Genomic DNA, 23,539 nt, shown 5'->3' on the forward strand with positions numbered 1-23,539 from the left:
GGCATGGATGAAGAGAGATCTAGATGTGGTTAGTGTCTGTTCTGATGTAATATGAGCTGGGTTTAAATTCAGGATCATCTGGGCTTCTCTCATACTGGATTGAGGTTCTGAAACTTGAGGATGTTGCATTCTGGACTCATTGAGACCTGAATTCTCCACCATATTTAATGCTGTACACATTGTGGAGGAATCTTGAAGCATCAGCAGAAAATCTGAAGTCAAGAGAAAGTATGCCCATCTCTAGTGTTGATGGCTAGATCTGAAGAGGCAATGAAAACATAGGCCTCATTCCCACTTACAGATAAATCGGTCTGTGATCTGAATTGATGGATCTATTCGACATTGGATCGTGGTTTACACTACACTTGTCCCAATCACATTTTCTGGCATCAAAATAACCCATGTGTGGTTTGTATTCATGAATTAATCGATTCAAAATGATTCGCTCCAGCCAGACAAATAGTAAATTTGAATCAATTCCGATCTGCTTGTGGTTCACACTTCCGTTGAATTGATTTGGTGAAAAAGACACGGAAAAAAATCAGTGTCAAAAAGATGCAGGTTAAATGGGTCTGGTACATGCCCCCTTCATCAAATCGCTTTAACAAATTGATTTAAGTGGGAACCAGGGCTATTTGCACCAGTTCAATCTGAATTGTGATCCGATTTAAAAGGTAGTGGGAATGAGGCCATATTTGGCTAAATGTGACTACAATACTCAGTGAGATTGTGAACATAAGCAAAAACTTTCCACTGAGAAGAGATCCCTATTCAACTTGGGAAAGTGGGAAACTGAAGGTGGAGTGAAGCAATTTCCTTCCGCATAAGGCATACTTGCCTTTCCAACCCTCCCAAAATATGCATTCTTATAGTCACTTTTTGAAAATAACGTGCACATTTTGGTATGAAATTTTTGATCAGTTTTTGGTCTGGTGTGCAAATTCCAGAGAAGTGTGAATACTGAGGGATAACTGTATCTCAATTTGTATATAATCTCTGGGAGGGCAAATTAAGCAGGCTTGCATTAAAATCCTTCCAGGAATGAATTCCTCACCAGAAGAGCTAAATGAATCGTTGGAACTGTTTGATTAACTCAGCATTATATTTCTGATGTACTCATTAATTCTTGTCAAATCTTCCTTATAGATTTTTGAACCAAGTTTCACTGGGCTTTGTAAAAAGAAATGCTTAGCATTGTTTAGGGGTAGGGGACTCTTTCCCCAATGTGTGTGCAACTCAGTGTGCATGTAATCGACTCTGTAGCTACATCTGCCAAAGAATAAGCCTTGCAGATTGCCAGCACAGTAGCGATGGATATCAAATCCATAAATATGATAGGGTTTATGCAAGGGGGGAAAAAGCCCATGCTGAACATAATTACAGTGGTCTACACAATAACAATTATGGCACTGTTGAAGTGTGGAAATTCATATATTCAGGGAGGTGCCTTGATAGTGAAACCAATCATCCTGCATTAATTTCCATCAAACGGACAGAATTGCTTCTTAATATGAAACAAAGTTGTTATTACCCAGATCTATTTCGTTAGCCTTAAGGATTTTAGATGTCCGGGCCAAGCCTGGGATGATTGCTTTGTAATTATTAACTAAAAACATTTTGTTCTTGCCTGCTGTTTCTCGCATTACAAGCCCAGAGTAACAGCTCCCCAAAGTAGATGCTATATTTCAAATTTGTTTAACCCAGTTTCGGCAGTTATTTGGGTGGATACATTTCAATCTGGACACAGGCTGGAAGCCATCGCTTAGTTTGATTTCACCATGTGGGGAAACAAAAAGTGCCCAAACCTAGCATTTGCGTTAGCGCAGCCTTCTCCAGGCTGGTTGACTTGAAATAAGGTGGACAGCAAAATGCATCCACAACAGACTTCATGGCAATATTAGAGTTCATTAGAGCACGGGTGGGAAATCTCTTGCAGACTAAGGACAGAATTCAATTTCAGGGTAGTTCTCTGGGGCTACATTTCAGTGGTGGGTAGGATCAAGAGCAAAAGGATGAGACCAGAAACACCAACATGTTTTAACGTAAAGTTCTTACTGCCAATTACTAAACTGCAGGAGAGACGCTTCAGATGGTGAATATGGAAGACAACTGTAGGAGTGCTAGGAAACAACCAAATGAGGATATCATGGGGAATGGGGTATGGCCCCCAAAGAACTCCAAGGGTCTGGAATGGGACTTCAATAATAATAAATAATAGGAAACAATTTATTTATATTTCCCGCCTCTCCCTGTGGATCAAGGCAGGATTACAACCAGATAAGATACAGTCATCAATACCAATAAACAATACAATTATAATCAACAATAATAATTCCAACCAAAACCCAAACCCTCCCCCAATACAATAATAACATTAACAGTTAAAATTCTCTTCTGATTGTGATCAATGGACTGGGGCACTGAGGTGGATGGGACTATCTTACACAGGGTCAGATGGGAAGAGATCCGTCTAAGGCGTCTAAGGTGGTAATAAGGCGGATCTCCTCCGGCAGGTCATTCCACAAATTTGGAGAGACAGGGATAAAAGCTAGTCTGGTCCTTTGAGATTGTAGTAAATTCTTCCCAGAGTTTCTAAGAGTATGGAGGGGATTATGTAGGGAGAAACGTTCCGGCAAGTAACCTGGGCCCAAGCCATGTAGGGCTTTTCACAGAAAGCAACATTAGCAAATGGTATATTCTGTGCAGAAAATATTGTTTTCTGTACCTATGTGCACACACATACAAGCCCAGACACATTCAAATGGCTGCAAAATAAATCTTGAACTACGAATATTTTTTTCAGACCAGTTTTCTCTTTTGGGGGGTTTCCAGAAACTTAGGAAACAGAATTTTCAATGTCTGTCTGTCTATCTGACTATCTGACTATCTATCTTTCAAACCGAAATCCTTTGAAGGTTCTTGGTGGCTCTTGACCATCCCAGGCCCTCTAGACTTCCTTGAACCCAATTTTATTTAGATTTCACATAAAAACTCTTATCCCTACCCCCTCCAAAAACAAACACCAAGCAAACAAAAATCAAGACTCATGGGAACTTGCCCTCTCACCCTGTTCTAAGTGTAGAAACGCTTTTAATAATGTGCTTTATTGCCCATATATATATCATCTGTTTTTTTAAATGTTTTTAATTCCATTGGTAGTTCAAGTATATTTAAAAATTGCGTGATTTTAATGATGAGTTTTACCAGTATTTCTTAACATTTTTGGAAATGTAGAGATAGGTGGTGGGATGCCGCCCCTTTTCACCCTGGACTGCGGGCACAGCAACGGCACACTGAGGCCCCATTCTGCCCTTCAGAGGATGGGAAAAGCAGCAAAACGCAGCTCCTTCTTGCACCCTCTAAACAGCACAATATCCTCAGTGGCACGACATGATGATGCCCCTTTCACAGTGCACTGTTTGGGAGCTGCGCCGGAGGTCTGTCATCATGGCACACACCATCTAGAAGAGTGTGGACAAAAATGGTGCCCAGGCGGCAACATAAGAGCTTGGAGCATGCGGACATCCAGCCCTCATCCACCCACAGGCTGGCACAAAGTGCCGGTCTCTGTAGCCCCTGAGTGCCAGGGCTGGGGACAAGAATGGTATGCTAGCTAGCTAGCTATTCATTCTCCAACCCAAAAGAGGAAAACACTAAAAGTTACTGGAAGTAAATTCCTGTTACCTGAAATGTTACTTCTGTTTGCTACTAGACACTTAGCTATAGCCCACCAGGAGTTTGGGAGAGCTACATATTCCACTCTATAACCACCTTGGTGTAAAAAGTTCATCTTTGATCTGTAAGGTTATATTTCTCTACTGGCAGCAATATTATACAGTGCTGAGTTTCTAAAAGTCTGATGATCCTGCAGATCACCCACACAGGTATTTTATGATGCATTTGACAACTGTTAAGGCCTTCCTCAGTGCATGGACCTTAGCCTCACATGGCCATCTTTGAAAAACACTTGCACATTTTTTGAAGCAAGGCCACGATTCAATGTTACAACTCCCCACATTGTGTGACCCTTTGAACCTTTCTATTGAAGATTTATAGAGTAAGCTGACCAAGTATTAATAGCATGAAACACGAGATACTTAATGAAAACTCATTGTTGCTGTCTCTTTATTTCCCTCTTCCCATCTCTAGTGGTATTTGATGACTGCCAAGGGAATCACAGATTGAACTTCAAAGTTTCAAATCCAGACTTCAAAGTGGAACCCAACGGGGCTTTAGTTGCACTGAGAAACTTATCAGAAGCTGGCACAACTTTATTTATCCACGGCCGGTCGGCGCGAGCTGAAGATACAGCGGAAGTATTGATTGTTGGAAGAAAAGAGAAACACAGTTCTTTAAAGGTAAGTTGGAGACAAATGGAGATCAAATGTTACTGAAGAGGGTACAGGGTTAGTTGGGATCTGCAGTTAGATAGCCATTTGAATAGGGAAAGTGATGTAATGCTGATCCACTTAATGTATGTATCTTGAAGAATTAACATACTTATAAATGTCATTTCTGGAGCTGCCTTCTGTCACTTCTATTCCGTCTCTAACAAATAACCAGCTGGTTGTAAGTATGCAAATGTGCATACATTTTATTCTCAGATGCAACAACAGATAATCAATCTTTCTGTTTTTTATTCTCTGTGCTGTTTTTGAGGACTTCTGAAGTTTGGGGTTTACAGTCTGCAAAAACCTGGTGTGGCTTCCTTGCCCAGGAAACGGCATTTTATGAACCGAAATAATCTTTTCAATGTATGTTTTCTGTGTGGAAAACTTGCTTTCTGAGCAGAAAATGGCTTTTTTGAAAATTGCAAAATGCAAGTGCATTTTTTTAACCCAGAATGAATTTTGATCTGAGAAGATTCTCATTGTCAAGTGTTCTCATCATCGGGAGTTTTCCAAGGTTTTGGAAACCTGTTATTCTTTTCTTTTCTTTTCTTTGTATCCTTAGCAGGTTAATCTTGGGCTATAGTATATTGCCATGCAAGACAAAAAAAAGGATACAGCACGAGTCTCTTTGCAATATTTTCAATGGATATAAAATAATTTATGTATGTTCAGTCACCGTTAATTTTTTTGTGGCTGAAGGATTTTATGAACATGTGTATGGATGAATATGTATACTTTAAGCTTGCATTCCCAAATCTAGTGCCTTTCAGATGTTTTGGCCAGTGTTATATTAAATGGCGGTATCTGAACCCATTCCATGAGCCGTCAAGTGCTGGTCTATGGAGAGTATCTAGAAAAGGAAGAAAGAATCGTAGTCAATGGGCATTGATAGTTGTCCCACGAACATTAGGAATAAAAACTCCAGTCTCCTACATCAGATAAGCATTGTTTTAGACTACAGCCTTGATCAGCTCTATCCAGCATGGCCAGTGAGAGATGTGAAATTTGTAGTGGGAAATATAGAGTTGGAGAGCCTGCATGGCACAGTGGTTTGAGTGCTGTACTATGAGTCTGGAGGCCTGGGTTCGATTCCCCCTCGGTCATAAGAGCCACTGGGTGACCTTGGGCAAGTCACACTCTCTCAACCTCAAAGGATGGCAATGGCAACCCCCCCCCCCCCCCGGAGAAACCTTCCAAGAAAACCCTGTGATAGGCTTGCCTTAGGGTCACCGTAAGGCAAAAATAACTTGGAGGCACAGAACAACAACAAAAAGTTGAGGAATGCAACTGACAGCTTTTGAGCAAAGAGGACTGGCCTTTGATGGCTTTAGGCCAAATTTAATTAATGTGATCAATGGACGTTAATATAATATTCATATATATGGCAGAGGAATATATATCCAGATTAGCAAGAGGCAAACTAATCATAGTTTGATTTATTTTTTTAAGGACACGAATATTTATTTATTTTTAAAGGATCTGCTAAGAATCTCAGTTAATTCCCAAAATGTCTAGATTGAAGCTGTTCTACATTAGATTGGACTATAATTCATCTTTATTTTTTGTCCAAGTTCCAGACAGTCATCTCAGCTCAGATAGAAATGAATAACCTCTCCCTGGGCTGAACTGTTTTAAGTTCTCCAGGGCTGTTGGAAAAAGACAGGAACATTTCCAAACATGGGAATGGAGACAAGGAAATCTGGGAAGCTTTCCAACCCAGGCATCCAAGAGGAATAGCAGAGGCTGATATCTCTCCTATATTTTCATGATCACTTATCAGTTTTCAGGACAGGGGCTGGGATCCATGGGTTGCATCTGCTCCATCTCATTTTTTAAACCTCCAATGCTTACTGTTCAAGCCCTTAAGTCTGTCAAAACATCCATTGAATACCTGAAATAGATTATTCCTAGAAAACTCCGGGAGTGGTAGATACCATGTTCTCAGGTGGATAGTTGGAAGAGGAGAGCCACAATGTTTTGAAAATGGTGGCATGTTTATTAATGCATTACTTGCACATATCTCTGCAACATTGCAGCATCTAGGTTTGATCATGATGTAACATCATTCTGAAAAATTGAGAGCTGCCATGCTGGCGATGCGATAGGTATGTGTTTGCTCCCCCGTGGAAGCAATTGCACATTTTTGTTTGATGCAGATGATCCAGGTTTTGGAAGCAGATCTGTGCAGGGTGGTGCCATTGCATTTGGTCATGCATTGTGCATACTTTCACATGGCTGCACTGCCATGTATTTCTGTGAGTGTAAAGTTATTGATGATGTAGAATCTCAGATGTTGTGGACTCCAACAGACTACTTTTGATAAGGGCATATGCATATAAGGGAGAAGGGGGAATCAACTTTAACAAAAACATGATAACCGATCCTCTTCATCTTGGCCTGTAGAAGAGCATTAGAACAATAAAGTGATGTGTTACAACTGCACCTATGTACTATGAGCTAGGCCAATGCACAGATTTTTATTTTTGCAACTATTTAATTATGAGTTTGGGTAAAAAACACTGATCCAAACCTGTGCACTTCACTTTCTACTCCAAAGCAGCCCTACTGTGACCCACCGTATGTCTTTTGAGGATCTTCTAAGCAGACGTTCTTTTATGGCTCTGCTGCTTCCCATTTCCTCTCTTTCATACCAACCTCTTTTCATCTTTGTGATTTCCGCGGAAATTTGTTTGGCATAGAAAGGAGGAGGTGGGGAGAATCGGGGTGCTTTTCCCAACTGATTGAAATGTTTGCTGCTCATGCAACAGAGTAACAAAGGAATAACTGCGCTAGCCTTCATTTCTGCACCACGACATTTTGCAAAGAGGCAGGCATGACAGTGACTTACAAGACAATTAAGCCAGGTACTTTTACAGACCTATAATTTAGAAGTACAAAGAAGCCATAATGAGGAGGTTATAAAGGATGAGTGATCCATTGTCTCTCTCCTCTCTTTAGTTCATCTGGCAGGCAGCGGTTTCATCACATTTCCAGCAGCCTTGGTAGTTTGACTTAAATCTCCTATTTAAGAGCAATTTGGCTGTAAAGGGAAGGCTGAACAAACTTAAAAAAAATATTTCTCTGTATGATCTGTTTTGATGTAACCTTTGATCTGAAGAGCACTTGGCCAAATTGGATAGACATATAATGAGTGTTATCTTTTCATTGTCAATATGCTTGAGGGACACTTGTTGTTTTGTGCTGTCAAGTCAACTCTGACTTATGGTGATCTTATCCTTGTGTTTTCTTCCCTAGATTTCTTTGGGAGGTGGGGTTGCCTCTGAAACTGAGAGTGTGGCTGTTTCAAGGTCACCTAGTGGGTTTCCAGGGCTGAATGGAGATTTGAACCCAGGTCTCCCAGAGTCCTAGTCCAATATTCACTATACCACTCTGTGATCACTGCACAAGTGTAAAAATATGGCATAAATACTTGTACCTCCCCAAAGCGTGGCCTCTGATACACCCTTCTTTCACTTTTGACTTGATAGATGAGGAGGTATTTGACTCTCTAGTCCCTCCGATGTTCAATTGCCACAAAGAACATGACCTTCCAGTAACTTTAAAGGAAATTGAAAAGGTCTCACTTCTTCCCCATCAAATCTTGCTGTGGGTGAAAAAGGCATTAGAGTTGTGACCATCACCAAATATGGAGAAGAAGCAAAGCAATTGGGGGAAAGTTGGCATCTATATTTTAGGGGGTAGTATTTTAAAGAGGGTCATGAAAGGCTTTTTCTATCCACATCAATTCACCAAAAGTTTTCATAATGTCTACCTCCCTTTAAAAATACAGTGGAACCTTGGTATTTTCTGGAGTTTGGTTCCAGGGCTCCCTATGGATAATAAAATCCATGGATGCTCAAGTCCCATTAAATACAATGGTGTAGTAAAATAGTGTCCCTTATATAAAATGGCAAAATCAAGTTCTGCTTTTTGGAATTTATATATTTTGGGAATATTTTCAAGCTATGGATGGTTGAATCCATGGATAAAGAATTGGTGGATGAGGAGGGCTGGCTGTAAAATTCAAGCACCAAGCAGTCTTATTTCGATGGGAATATTTTGCAAACAGTCTAGCATACTTTCAGGACACTTGCTCTTCAAGGGAACCATTAAAGGAATCCATAGATGGAGATAGGAAAGATAGGTTGATTCTCCCGTATTCCAAATGCCTGGGACCAGCAGTGTTTTGGAGTTTGGAGTTTTTGGGATTTTGGAATATTTGCTTATACATAATGAGATATCTTGGAGATGCGACCCAAGTCTAAACACAAAGTTCTTTTATGTTTTGTATACACCTTATACACATAGCCCAAAGGTAATTTTATACACAATACTTTTGTCCATGAAATAAAGTTGCTGTACACTGAACCATCAGAAAGCAAAGGTGTCACTATGTCAGCCACCAATGTGGACAGTTTTGGATTTTGAATTTCGGATGAGGGAGAGCCAACCTGTACAGGAGTGCTTTTCTCCCTTCTTTGTCAGTGTCATGTTTTCTCTTCCCAGCCACGGAGTTTTCTATCTAGTGTGGGTTTTAAAATATTTTTTTAAATGACAAACTCAGCCACGGTTATTTACACTGTATAGCTCAAATATGTCAGCCTGAAAACAGTGGTACATCTCCCATCTGTGGGTGAGATGAAACTTGACTAAGAATAGCTCCTTTTGGAACCTCAGCTTGTTAGTCTAATAGAGGAAGGTTAAGAATAAGCATATGCTGGTAGGCTGCTTCGCACGCAGTTTGCAGACTTAGCCGATTCCTGGTTTAATGAGAGTGTAAGTATGTTTTAAATATTCCCCCACTGACTTTTGCTTTGCTTTTGGAGAAGGCTTGGAGTCTGCATCTGTGAAATCCCATTATTGATTGCCCTATTGTCCAAAACAAATAAACAAAAAACGTGACATGTTTGAAAATGGCGGGTGGCAATCATCGATAATATTTTGATTGACAGCTCAGAAGTGGAACCCCCCCCACACACACACACACACACTCGCACATCCGTGCGCTTCAATGATGCACTCAACACAAGTGAGTGTGATTTCCATTTCACCTCATTTTGGGCCAGTTTTGTTTTTCTGAGTGAAGCGGTTCAGGTATATGGTCCCCTTTGGGGGACCTCCTATGCACTCAAGACATCATGCGCATTTCCTCCGCCTTCTTTATCCTCACAACAGCCCTATAAGGGAGGTGAGGCTGAGAGAGAAAGTGTCTAACCCAGGGCTACTAAATGGGTTTCTTGGCTCAGTGGATACATGAACAAGGGGATCATTCAAGTCCCCGGCCAAGGCTCGAACTACCCATGTTCTTGGAAAATAGGGACTACTACTAGATTATCTTCCTCATCAGTCTTTTTGACTGATGTGAAAGAGTGTCTTATTTGTTGTTGTGTTCACCTTCATTTCTGCCTTATGGTGCCCCTAAGGCAGACCTATAGGGCAGAGAACCATCTGAATAACTATCTGTAACCTGCTCTGAGAGCCTTTAGGACTGAAGAGCGGAGTATAAATACTATAAATAAATAAACAAATAAATAAATTGTTGTGTGCATGTTCAAGTCATTTTTGACTTGATTTGTTCAGATGGGGTTTGCCTTTGCCTTCCTCTGAATCTGAGACAGACTGACTTGCCCATGTTCACCTACTGCAATTCCATGGCTGAATGGAGAGTTGAATCCTGGTCTCCAGAGTTGTAGTCTGATGCTCAGATATCACCCTGGCTCTTTTTCTTATTAGTACTTTGCAAAATGGTCCTCTCTCCTAAATGCTTGAGACTCATAAATGTTGCTGTTTATTTCTGCTCTCAGCAATCCCTTTGGAGAGGGTTAGGCAGCAACCAGCATCCCCCTCTCCATTCTTCTAGCTTACTAGGGCCCATTCCCACTTAAAAATAAATTGGTGCGCGATATGAATTGATGGATCGATTTGACAGCAAAGTGTGGTTCCCATTACATTTGCCCCGATCGCATTATTTCCTCTGTAAAATAACCCACTTGTGGCTCATATTCATGAATTAATAGATTCAAAATGGACCCGCTCCAGCTGGCCTGAGGGGAAATTTAAATTGATTCTGATCCACATGTGGTTCTCACTTGCACAGATTCGATTTATCGAAAAAGGAGAAAAAAGTCAGTGTCAAAAAGATGTGGGTTAAATGGGTCTAGTGCATAGCCCCCCTCTCGGAATCACTTCAGTGATTCGGATTAAGTGGGAACCAGGGTCGTTTGAACCGGTTTGTGCCGAATTGCGATCCAATTTAAAAGATAGTGGGAATGAGGCCTAAGAGGGTTTCCTAACAGGTTATACTTGCAACACCTTTGCTGACGGAGGGCTGCCTCTGATACAGAAATAACACAGTTATATATATATATATATATATATGTGTGTGTGTGTGTGTGTGTGTGTATATATATGATCTGAAGTTGCTTCTGCAGCAGTCTTCAAAAACTGCATATCTGGTGCTAGGGATGAAAACAAATTTCTCACAGCTTGAGATTCAAAGAGAATTATCTTATTCCTGCTGAACTTGTATTTGATAAACCTCCTGGCTTTGCTGTCTCTCTGGGATTGTGGAACAGTAGGGGTTGTAGAGCCCCCCAGTAGGCTAGAAAGCCCAGGGCTAGCGTGGTTGAGTTTGAGTCCTTGTGATGTTTGCATTTTTGAATTACATGGCTAAGAAAGGTATGGGGTGTGTATGAAGTTGGAGTGAAAGGTGTGGAATGTTGTGATGTTGAACAAAGAGTGCATCTACATGGTTGAAATAATGCAGTTTGACACTACTTTAAGTGTTTTAGCAGCCTCCCTTGGGATCCTGGGATTTATAGTTTTACACGTTCTTTATTCTTCTCTGCAAAAGTACTGTTGCCTCACAAAACTACAAAGCTCAGCATTCTGTAAAATGGAACCAAACTGCATTATTTCTAGACAGTAGATGCACCTAGGATCCTACACAGCATAGTGGTTTGAGTGTTGTATTATGACTCTGGAGACAAGGGCTCAATTCCAAGCTCAGTCCAGAAATCCACTGGGTGATCTTGGGCAAGTCACACTCTCTCAGCCTCAGGGGAAGGCAATGACAAACCTCCTCTGGACAAATCTTGCCAAGAAAACCACATAGTAGGTTCTCTTTAGGGTCACCATAAGTCAGAAATGACTTGAAGGCACACAACAACCACAGATGCACCAGGTGACCATTTGCATACGGATGGTGATATAATCCTGCAGCTGGATGCAACTATTCCAGAACTGGGTGCCTTTGTTAAAAACTTTAACCTCTTTCCTAATTTCTCTTCTTTCCAATTATGAATGCTACAGTTCATCAGGAATGAGTCATGGTTTTGGTGTGCAGTGTTTCCAGAGCAAAGAAAACCCTGGCAAAGTCTAATTCTTTTTAACTAGGCATGAGTCTCGCCTGTGGCGTATTTTGCCTCCTTGCAAACTGATACCATAAGATCCCAGCGCGATACTGTTTTTGTAGGTGTTTGAAAGGATCGTGTTTTTGTCTTGCCAATCACACTGGGTTTAAGTGTTTAACTCTGTAGCCGCAGAAGTATTTTAAACAATAGCTCCTAATCAAAGCGGAGGGCTGCTGAATATTTAATGTGGATTGCTGTACAATAAATGGCTGATTGGGTGTCTGCTTGTGGCATGACCTGTGAATCAAGAAGGTGGGAGATCCTCTCCGTTGATATTATTCTCTAAACGCTGATACCGAATTATGCATTCAACCATCTAATGGTTGTGTTCGCTTGATATTTCAAAACTTGGCAGATTAGAGGGATTCTTTTTTTTTTTTTTAAAGAACTAGTGTTTTTTCCCCCAGCAGGATTATGCATTTTGTATGCACCCCTGCTGTTTGTTTGCAGCCTGAAGCACTCAGCTCTAGTTCTGAAAGTACAGCAGACTTACAACATTCTGCAGAAGAATCTGGTTTGCATGCCCTTAAAAAGAGGTTGTTGTTCTTCCAAAGATCTTCCTGCCGTTTCATCCAGTACAGAAACAATCTGTTGACACCCAAGAGAAGTTCTCTCAGAACTCTCTCGTGACTATTTGCAATATGTATGCCCAAAAGTCACAGACTCGCATTTGCAAGCTCCAGGAAGAAGGAAGTGGAGGATGAACAGCTGGCATGAGTTCTTGGCTCAGTGGGGCAATCCCACCTGACATAAAGTCTTGGCTCAGTATGGCTGAGAACAAATGGCACCCCACAGTTCTCCATTCTATTTGCAAGTAGTAGAAATAAGTGGGGAGTGATTTCTGCAAGGACTTCAACTCCCAGCATTCCTTACCATTTGCTCTGCTACCTAGGGATTGAAGTCCAGCAACATCTGGAGGACCATATGATTACCAACCCTGTTTTAGAGTCATGTAGACTGTTTTTAAACACTGTATGGACTCATTCCCACTACCATTTAAATTGGATCATGAATTGGTTTGAACTGGTTAAAACGACCCTGGTTCCCACTTAATCCAAATCGCTGAAGCAATTCCAAGAGGGGGGCCATGCTCTAGGCCCATTTAACCCGTGTCTTTTTGACACTGATTTTTTCCGCTTCTTTTTCAATAAATCAATTCCACGCAAGTATGAACCACAAGCAGATTGGAATTGATTCAAATTTCCCTTTCAGCCGGCTGGAACCAAATCATTTTGAATCAATTCATTGGTGAATGGGAACCACAAGTGGGTTATTCTGGAGGTAAAAAAAATGTGATTGGGGCAAATGTAGTGGGGACCATGCTCTGCTATAGAATTGATCCATGGATTTGGATTGCACACTAATTTATCTGTAAGTGGGAATGAGGCCTTTGTTAGCAAGTCCAAGTAATGGCAACATAAATTCCTACAGAGTTAATGAGAAGTTAAATATCCCCAGCTGTTTGCTAGAGTGTTGTTACCAATGTTAATTTTTGTTGCTGCGTGCCATTTAAGTCATTTCTGACTCATGATGACCCTCAGGCAAACCTATCATGAGGTTCCCTTGCAAGATTTATTCCAAGGAGATTTGATATTGCTTTCCTTTGAGGTGAAGAGAGTATGACTTGCCCAAAGTCACCATTTAGTTTCTATGGCTGAGTGGTGATTTGAACCATGGCCTCTGGAGCACTAGTCCAATGCTCAGATCAGTACATCATGCTGTCTCTCACCAACATGAACAGGAAAGAGTTAGTTTTCTTTGAAGGAGAAGATTCCAATTGAAGTAATTTATGGATCACAGCCAAAATAAATATGCTCTCACATTGTTGCACTTCGCAAAAATCAATTCTCCCTGTCCCCCCGTCTTCTCACATTTTTTGAATGGCTATCTAATGTATTAGTTTTTTCTAGTCCAGTTTGTTAAGGGAAAGTATTGTTCCATCAGCACACAGTGCATTACGCTGTGTTTGGAGATTGGATTATTAATTGCAAATGTGTTTCAGGATGATCACAAGTTGCAATAAGTGTCTTGATTAAATCTTTTTTCAAAGCATGCAATGGGAGAAGAAGGGAGCTATTAATCTTGACCCGTTGACAGGAGACACTTACTTAGACCTGGCAGGAAGTATGTCCATCACCAACAGATTACAGGAACGCGTGAAAGACTAATGAATCAAAAAGCTATGTGCCTATAAATATAGTCCAGTTTGGCAAAGAGATGTAAATAAGTCAAGGAAATCAACACATGAGTGGTATCATTATGTGAATGGAAATACCAGGAACACATGACTACAAGGACATACTTAGAGAGTATTATTATTATTATTCTGAGGAGTGCACCATAGTTCACCAATGAAGAACATGAAGAACATTGCACCTCTAGACAGGGCTAAGAAAAGCCTCTGTCTGAATCCCTGGGGATTCATTGCTGGTCAGAGCAGACAATACATCTCTCTCACATTGCACAATTATAGCATTTGGATGCCACCTTAATAGACTTGGCTCCATTTTACAGAATCCTGGGATTTGTGGCTTTCTGGGACATCATTCTAAATACTTTACAAGATAAGTCCTAGGGCTAAGTTCTTGGTTGGAGCCAAGAAATCTAAAGGGGCATCAAAACATTATAATTGTGTAGTATGAAAGAAACATGAGCTACGTGGATCAATGACTTTCCTTCTAATTTAGTTTCAGTACAAGTCCAGAATGGGGATTCCAGGACTTGTCTAACCCCACAAAGCTAACTTTTCCAAGATATATAATGTCAAATGTAGTTAAGGCCCTTTCTTTCCTCCTGCCTCCATTTTTATCTCATTCCCACCTCCTCCTCCATCCTGAAGATCACTGGTGGAGAAACTGGTCACTAGGGATTTGAACACTGTTCTCCCAGAGTCCTGGTCACTAAAACCATAACACTTCTTTAATGAAAGACCAAGATTTCCTCCTCCTGCTGCTTTTTCAGCAAATGTGATGCTCATTCTGAGAACAGCTTATAAATCGCCACATTCCCTGCTTGAGCCACAAGTGAGTATGTGCTGATGCTTCCCCTTGCTTCACAACACAAGGCATGGTGCAGACATGTGGAGTTTAAGATTAGATATACTTCTCTTCTCTTCTCTTTTTTCCTTTCTGTTCCTCTCTTCTTTCTGCCACACCTTCTGTGCAACATCTGGCATGCAGATATTTGCTGGTCTTGAAACTTGGCACACATTTCATTGCTGTTATTTTTGGTTGGCTTAATGAAGGCACCACCCTCATGTGGATTTAGGGTTTTGTTTTACGGACCACATGGCTGCCTCTTCATTTTGTTGATTATAAATATGACCCTCCCCACTTGGAAGTGGTGATTTATGAACAAGAGGTCACCAGTCAGAACATTTTGGAGCTAGACAGAGCCAAATATGGTGAAGCTATGCTGCTGAACAAAAACCCCATGTTTAATTTCTTCAATAAATTGTCAAGCCAAGTTTTTGACTCTTTTCAAAAAAAGAAACCCTGTCCAAAAGTTGGAAGGCTAAACATAATGATAGTAATCAGTAAATACATTGATTAGAGAGATGGGTGTTTTGCATACAGAAAGGAAATGTTGGTGAAATGCAGAAGCATAAACTGCCTTCTTTCTGTGGGTCAAAATTTTGCACTGTTGTGCAATTGGACTATGTATGTTCTGGGCATGGAAGTGGAGTTTCACTTATGCTGTTGAAGGGCATCAGTTCCTATTATGATTTCTGCATATTTCATAAGTTTTTGCATCGGTTTTGCTCATTTAATTGTGTATGGCATTGTACAGCTGCTATGTGACTCTGTGTGGGTGAATTTACTCTTTGTCTCCTAGTCTAGGGTCCTAGCTTATGAGGAGATATTGACTTGGTTCTTTCTACTCTCAGCACTTTAAAATAAGAGCAGGATAATCCATGAATGCCTTGAAGGTTGGGGACGTCCCTGGTAGAGAAACCATAGACAGTGGTGTATCTGGTGCTAGTGGAGTGATTAATCAAATCTGAACTTTAAAGTACAAATCCAAAATAGATTCAGAACCTTGGATAGTTCCTATAAACATTGGATTAAAATATAGAGTAGATTAACTGCACCACTGATATCGGACCTACCAGCCTCAGCTGGTTGTAATATCTGGCTGGGTTATCAATGGTTCTATTGGTGCACTTTTGCTCCAGGATGCTTACTGGTAAAGATCTCACTGCTGCAGGGAATAAAATAAAAAGGTATAGCCTCCAAAGAAATGTTCCAAGAAAAGCTCATGATAGGGTCACCTTAGGGCCACCATGACTTGAAGGCACACAACAACAGAGAGAAAGAGCTAGAGAAACCAATTGCATCAATGCTGTGTATGTCTAAGACTGGAAAGGGAGAATGAGATATCCCAATCCTAGCCAGAGTCCTGGGATTTTAGGTTTGATTTTTCAGTTCCCACCCTCTATTCATTGCTCTCCTTGTGATAGTTTTCTTGCCTATTATTCCATTAGCTGTGTCAGATTTTGGTTTCTAGGAGGGTTATTCAGATCATGAAAACAATTCTGGTAAAATATAGGGTGTTTTTTTTAGCATGAATTTCAAATGTGTCTGGTTAAATTGGGGGAAGAGACTGTCAAAAAGACTCACATAGCCTGGAATAATTGATCTTGGTGTTCCCCCCCCCCCCCACATTTTCTTGAAATATTCACATTGTTGGCTATGTGGACAAACAATGCGGATAGACCTGGGATAAACTGGGACAAAACTCTGCATTTCTTTAATGTTTTTTGAATACATCCGCATCATCGACTCCGTCTTTATTCTCAATGCTGACACATATGGGCCACAGAACTTGGCAGAGTTTTCTATGGTTTTGGGGGGGGGCTGTGTGGTCATGTTCTAGAAGAATTTATTCCTGACATTTCACTTGCAACTGTGGCTGGCATCTTCAGAGGGATCTTCAGAGGGATCTGAAGATGCCAGCCACAGTTGCAGGTGAAACGCCTGGAATAAATTCTTCCAGAATATGACCACACCGCCTGAAAAACCCACAGAAAGCTATGGATGCCAGCCATGAAAGCCTTCAACTTCACATAGAACTTGCAGAGATGCAAATAGATGCAGTTCTGATAAAAAATAGTGTGAACAACAATGCATGGAATACATGAGTGAGATTATTCACATAGTGGCATTGCAAAATGAGACGTCTGGATAACCCCTTGATCTCAGCAGTGTTTGCCTCCAAAGGTGCATGACAACTGTGCTGGGATATCTCTGAGACACTTTCTGCTGTGGCGAAATTTGCCTGGTCCCTGACTGCTTTGTGCCACATTACTTTGCCACAGGGGGTGGGATGGGATCTGACAGATAAGTCCCACATATGGTGACAGACGGTGCAGAAAAAGAGACGCACTTACAGCAGGGTGGTGGGAGGGGAGGACTCTGATGAGAGCCAGCAAAAGTTATTTGTTTCTTGCTCATAAAAGTTACAAGGAGCTGCTCTGAGCCATTTGCCAATTCTTCCTCTCGAGGTCAGACATAGCTAGAAGCAACACGGGGAGCGAACAGTAAAAACAATTCAAAGCAATAAAGATATTGCAGTCTGTACCTATATTCATCCAAGAGGGTTTGCAACAGTAATGGACATGGCCTAGGGTGACTTCCTTTCACACGCTCTCAATCTTTCTCTGTGTCTATAACCTAATGTGGTAGTGCTGCCCCAGCTGAAACCAAATGGAAATGAAGAAAAGGTGTCACAGAAAAAAGAATAAAATGGCAGAGAAAAGGAGATGAGGGTGTTTTACCACATAATCTTCGGGAAGGGAATTTTCCTTCCAAAGGTGTTTGGAACATGAACTCCCTTCCAGAAGGTTATGTGATAAAATTCCTATATATTCTTTAGTCTATGTGTTTTTATTTTATTTTATTATGCTTCCAAGGTATTTTTAAGATATGGGTTGTGGGTCTAAATGGACACCCAGATGTGGTTTCTGGAAACCCAATGGAGGCACATACAGCTTAATTGGTGAACCATAGAATTTCCATCTGTTTCAGTGCCTCTTGCAAGTTACTGCAGACCAAGAATACAAATCAATCCCTAAATACATATATTTTGCAATCTTGGATCAGAATTAAAACAACAACAACAATAGCAACTTTTTAAAGCATTGATAAGCACATTTCTTTTCAATGCAGGAATTTTCAGGTGGTGAAATTATAACAGTGCCCCAGGTTGGCTGGTTTTAACCCAGTATAAAATCATAGGTGCAAAACACACTGCAGAAATAATTCAGTTTGAGACAGCTTTAACTGCCCTGGCTCAGTGTAAGGGGATCCTGGGAATTGTAGTTTGTTCTGGCACTAGAGCTCTCTGGCAGAGAACCTTAAATGTCTCATGAAACTACAGTTCCCAAAATTCCCTAGCATTCAGCCAGGGCAATTAAAGCAGACTCAAACTGGATTATTTCTGCAGTGTGTTTTGGACCTAAAGAAAAAGGATTTTTCAATCCGTCTGGATGTGCCTTGAGTGTCAAGATTGTATGTAGTGGAGACTCTTTGGGTGTTTCTGCACTGCAGAAATAATACAATGTGAGAAAACTTCAAATAAATAATGATAATAAAATAATAAAACTTTTCTGTGATAATACAATCAAAGCGGCTAACAGCAAGTTAAAACTTCCATATACAATATTGCATCACCACACACACACCCCTTTACAAAAGAATAACTTTAATTTCCATGGCTCCATCTTACAGAAGCCTAGGATTTGTAGTTTTGTGAGGGGCCAGCACTCTGTGGCAGAGAAGACAAAAAAACCTTTTAAAGCTACCACTCTCAGGATTTTGTAAGATGGAGTTACAGCATTTAAAGTGGTGTTAAAACTATTATTTTATGGTGTAGATGTACCCTTTCACTTACGAACCTTTTAAATGGAGGAATGGACACCCAGTAACGATTCCTTAAAAGTGTCCTGCTAAAATGTATAGAAATGAAAATGGGAAACCAATCTAGTGACAAACTGAAAACTAATTGGTTTATTTTATCATGAGCATTTGTGGTTTCCAACTCACTTTTTCAGGAGTGCGTATGGAATAAAATCTTGATTCCACAAGTATGTAGCACATTGGAGTTTAATGGAGCATAATGGGATACTGAAAGTTGCAAGTTGTCTCACTGGTCATAGACCTTCAAAGAACTGTGTAAGATGATCCAGATCTGTCAAGCAACAATCCTATTCTTAGCTATAAGACCTTGTGAGTCTTCTTCCATAAAATGGAAATCCATGTGGCATGTGATCTTATCAGATTCCTAGTGTGACACAGTGATTTGAATGTTGAATTATGACTCTGGGAGAACGGGATTCAAATCCCTGCTTGGCCATGGGAACCCACTGTGTGATCTTGGACAAGTCACACTCTCTCAGCCTCAGAGGAAGGCAAACCTCCTCAATGGCAAACCACCTCTGAATAAAATTTTCCAAGAAAACTCTAAGTCAACAGACACTAGGGCCCCATTCTCACTTACAGATAAATTGGTGTGCGATCCAAATCAATGGATCGATTCAACAGTGGAACGTGGTTCCCACTACATTTGCCCCAATCACATTTTTCCCACTACATTTGCTCCAATTGCATTTTTCTCTCCAAAATAATCCACTTGTGCTTCCCCTTCACAAATGAATCGATTCAAAATGATTTGGTTCCAGCCGGCTGAAGGGGAAATTTGAATTGATTCCGATCTACATGTGGTTCACATTTGTGCAGAATCAATTTATGGAAAAAGAAGTGGGGAAAAACAGTGTCAAAAAGACACGGGTTAAATGGGTCTAGTGCATGGGCCCCCACTCAGAATTTCTTCAGCGATTTGGATTAAGTGGGAACCAGGCTGATTTGAGCTGGTTTAAACTGATTCACAATCTGATTTAAAAGATAGTGGGAATGAGGCCTGGAGTTGGGTTAAAGGCACATACCAACAAGAAATGCTTTTATCAGGCAGCTAGGCATAATTTTTTAAAGAATGGCTATAGCTCAGAGCTAGCACTTTAACTGTTTCAGCAAGGGAGGTATATATGCTGTATAACAGTACTCTGGGGGCTGCATCTGCACTGCAGAAATAATCCAGTTTGGCACCACTTTCACTGCCATGGCTCAGTGCGATGAGATACTGGGAAGTGTAGTTTTGTGAGACATTTAACCCTCTCTGTTGGAGGGCTGTGGTGCCACAGCAAACAACAGATCCCAGAATACCATAGCACTGAGCCAGGGCAGTGAAAGTGGTGTTAAACTGGGTTATTTCTACAGTGTAGATGCAGCCCCTACAAAGTACTATTTAAATTTAAACACACCGCTAGACTGTGGGATTGTACAGAAACTCATTTTGTGTTCCAGGGTGGAGAAAGAGGTCTGGAGTGAGTGTTCCAGGCTACCAAGATTTATATCTCTCAGCAAGGAAATATGATCTTCAGTGACATCAGTAGTGGGAAAGCCTTGAGGTCAATTTTTAGCTACAGCGATGCTGAGTGCCAATGGGGGTGTGAGAAGGCAAGGGAATCCAGCTCAGCTTAATGAAAGACTGTGAACATTGTGCATTGCACCTCCCCAGCCTTTGCAAGTTAGACTTCTAAAGTTCTGCTGTCACCGCTAAATCATCGAGAAAGATTACTCCAGGTAACTCTTCCACAGCACCCATCAATAATGTCTTGCCAAGCTCCATCCTTTAGAGACTTAAAATTTACAGTGAGCCTAACATGCTTTTGTGGCCACATAATTATTTTTATTATGCTTTGTGGCGGTGTTGGCTGCCAAAAGAGGTTGTCCTAAAATCCCAATGTGACGAAAATCAATTTTCAGATGCAAATCAGGGTGCCATAGGTGACATTTTTCATACCCAATAAATTGCTTGTCTGTGGCTTTGAACTAATGGCCACATAAACAAGAGAGATTGGCGGCGAAGCATGGCATTACAATCGTGCCCAGGTCCTACGTACGTGACTTGTCCTGCTCCGCCTTCTTATGAGGCATCTAAGGGAAACCTGTAAAGGTGACTGCATGCTTCTTTCTCATTTGCTCCTTCTACTTTTAGCCCATTCATCTCTCCTGTCCTGAAGAGCCTGGATTTACAGTGCTCAAGTCTTTAAGACTAAATTAATTCCTATAGTCTTCGTCCACTCCAGACTGCACTACATGGAGGACTCCGTCTTTCTCCAAGCACTAGGTTATGCTCACCATTTGGTTTCAGTTGATTGTTTTTATCTAGTGCACCATATAAGCTAAGGAGTTTATCACACAGAGGCACATGGAGGCAAATCCTGTGCAGAAATGGGATTTTGAAATCAGCTAAACACCCGCAAGTGTGGGTTGTCTTTCAGATGCATTGGCGGAAAGAGAAATAAACCAGAAATAATCCAAATGGAAAACTGGCAAAAATGACTCCTTTCTACTTTTGGAATTTCCTGAAAATAAAAAGGAGTGGGTTTTGTTGGCTTTCCATTGGGGTTATTTTCTTGTTATTTCTCTTTCATGCAAACGCCGTCTGAAAAACAACCCGCATTTGTGGGTCTTTTCTACTTTCTGTTCAGGTTAACCCCAAAAGGTGTGTGAAAAACAATCCACAAAAGCGGGTTGTTTTCCCTTTAAATCTAGTTTCTGCACGGGATTCGTCCCGTGTGATAAATTCTTAAATTTCCACCTTTGCTGATAAGAGAAATGCCATTTTTCGCAGGGCTCTAAGATGATGCAGTAGCCAATGTGTACAGTATGTACACACTGCAAAATTGTAGCAGTTTGATAGCATTTGGGTGCATTTTATGGAATCTCAGGATTGACAGTTTGATAAGATGGCTAACTCTCTCACAAAACTACAGTTTACAGTCTCCCATGGCACTGAGCCATGGCAGTTAATGTGGTGTCAAACTGTATTAATTCTGCAGTGTGGCAGCAGACTCAGACAAACCAAACTCACAAAAAAGGAAAGGCAGAAGGGAGGATAGAGGGTCCAGTTTTTTAAACAGAGCTTTTTCTTTATTATAGTTTTCTGCCACGGAACGAGCCAGAAGTGTTGAATGCTGCACACTAATCTTGAGCCTTTAGTGTATTCATGATCTGCCCACCAGAGAGAGGTGTTTCTCCAAATGCGCACATGCTCTTCTGCTTCAAACCTCTTTCTAATTAAGAGGCTGTAATAAGCACAAAGGGATAACTCTTGATTAGTTATCACAGCTGTGTTTCCCTGAATTGCAAACACAACAGCTTGGATGGTGGGCTACAGGGGGAAATGGCTGCTTTTGTTGGGTCATAACAATATAACTTCTTTGCTCTTTCCTTGGCGGAGAAAACACACTCACTAGCATGGGAGGTTTCACCAAGAGAGGGTTATTCCAGATTGTGGAGTGAAAAATCAGGAGCACTACTTGAAAGCATGCTCTCCAACAAGAGCGGTGGCAAGTTCCAAAAGTGCATTCCACAACAGAAGGGGGGAAATCAAAGTGTACATATTGCTTCTAAGGCAGTGTGGTGTAGTGGTCTGAGTGTTGGACTAAGATTGTAGAAAACCAGGGTTCATGTCCTTGTTCAGCCACTGGGTAACCTTGGCCAAGTCACACTCTCTCAGACTCAGAAGAAGGCAAGAGCAAACCTCCTCTGAATAAATCTTGACAAGAAAACCCTAGGATAGGGTCACTGTTAATAAAACAATAATAAAATAAAACTATGATTTATACTCTGCCCCTCTGTCAAAGACAATTGGAGCGGCTTACAGATTACAACATCATCTTTACCCCCTAAAACAACAATTCATTATGGGACTCACATCTATGTGAGTGGATTTACTTCTGTGGGAAATAGAACTGAGTAGTTTTACAAGGTCCATATTTAACAAGGGACCGCTGTGATGTTACAACCTAGAGGAGTCAGAGAAGTGACCATGGCAGATCAGGACTGATGAACATCAGGACTGATGTATATTAGAATCATAGTTGGAAGAGACCCCAAGGGCCATCCAGTCCAACCCCTGCCATGCAGGAACTCTCAATCAAAGCATACCAAAGATGGTCATCCAGCCTCTGCTTAAAGACCTCCAAGGAAGGAGACTCCACTACACTTTTAGGGAGTGTGTTTCACTGTTGAACAGCCCTTACTTGTCAGGAAATTCCTCCTAATGTTGAGCTGGAATCTCTTTTCCTGGAGCTTGCATCCATTGTTCCTTGTTCTAGTCTCTGGAGCAGCAGAAAACAAGCTTGCTCCCTCCTCAATATAATATCCCTTCAAATATTTAAACAGGGCTATCATATCACCTCTTAACATTCTCTTAGGAACCAATGCATATTAGGCAACCCCAGTGTGCATCTAGACATCAGCATTGTTAGAGTTTGTTGCAGACTGGAATACCAGCTAGAGACTGCCAATGCACATCAGTAAATCCTGATGTACATCAAGCACTTTTGTCTGCCCCAAGACACACCACTGCTGTTCACTAGGAGATTTCCATAATGCCTCTGCTATGCAGCTAAGCATGTGTAAAGTTACACAATGTGCGGCCGCCATCTTCCACTGCAAATATATTTCTTCTCATCTTCTTTACCCACTTACCATCAGGGAAATGGTGCAATGGACCAGAGAGAAAAGAAGCAGGAAAAATGCTATCCAATGACAGAATAGTATCATTGTCCAGAGAGCCAATAAAATGCAAAAGTATTTCCTAATATGGATGTGAACATTTCTGACAAAATTACTTCATCAAAACAAGACCAGCTGTCAAGAAATGGCT

General features: G+C 41.0%; 1 protein-coding gene across 1 annotated transcript in view; it reads left to right on the forward strand.

The window, feature by feature from the left end:
- CDH13 (cadherin 13) overlaps positions 1–23,539 on the forward strand; it is a 651,716-nt gene that overhangs the window by 229,887 nt on the left and 398,290 nt on the right. The window contains exon 3 of the mRNA XM_042438290.1: positions 4,150–4,358. Coding sequence (XP_042294224.1) covers positions 4,150–4,358 — 209 coding nt within the window. The remainder of the gene's footprint in view (positions 1–4,149; positions 4,359–23,539) is intronic.

Source organism: Sceloporus undulatus, chromosome 8, assembly GCF_019175285.1.
Source record: "Sceloporus undulatus isolate JIND9_A2432 ecotype Alabama chromosome 8, SceUnd_v1.1, whole genome shotgun sequence".
Lineage (NCBI taxonomy): Eukaryota > Metazoa > Chordata > Lepidosauria > Squamata > Phrynosomatidae > Sceloporus > Sceloporus undulatus.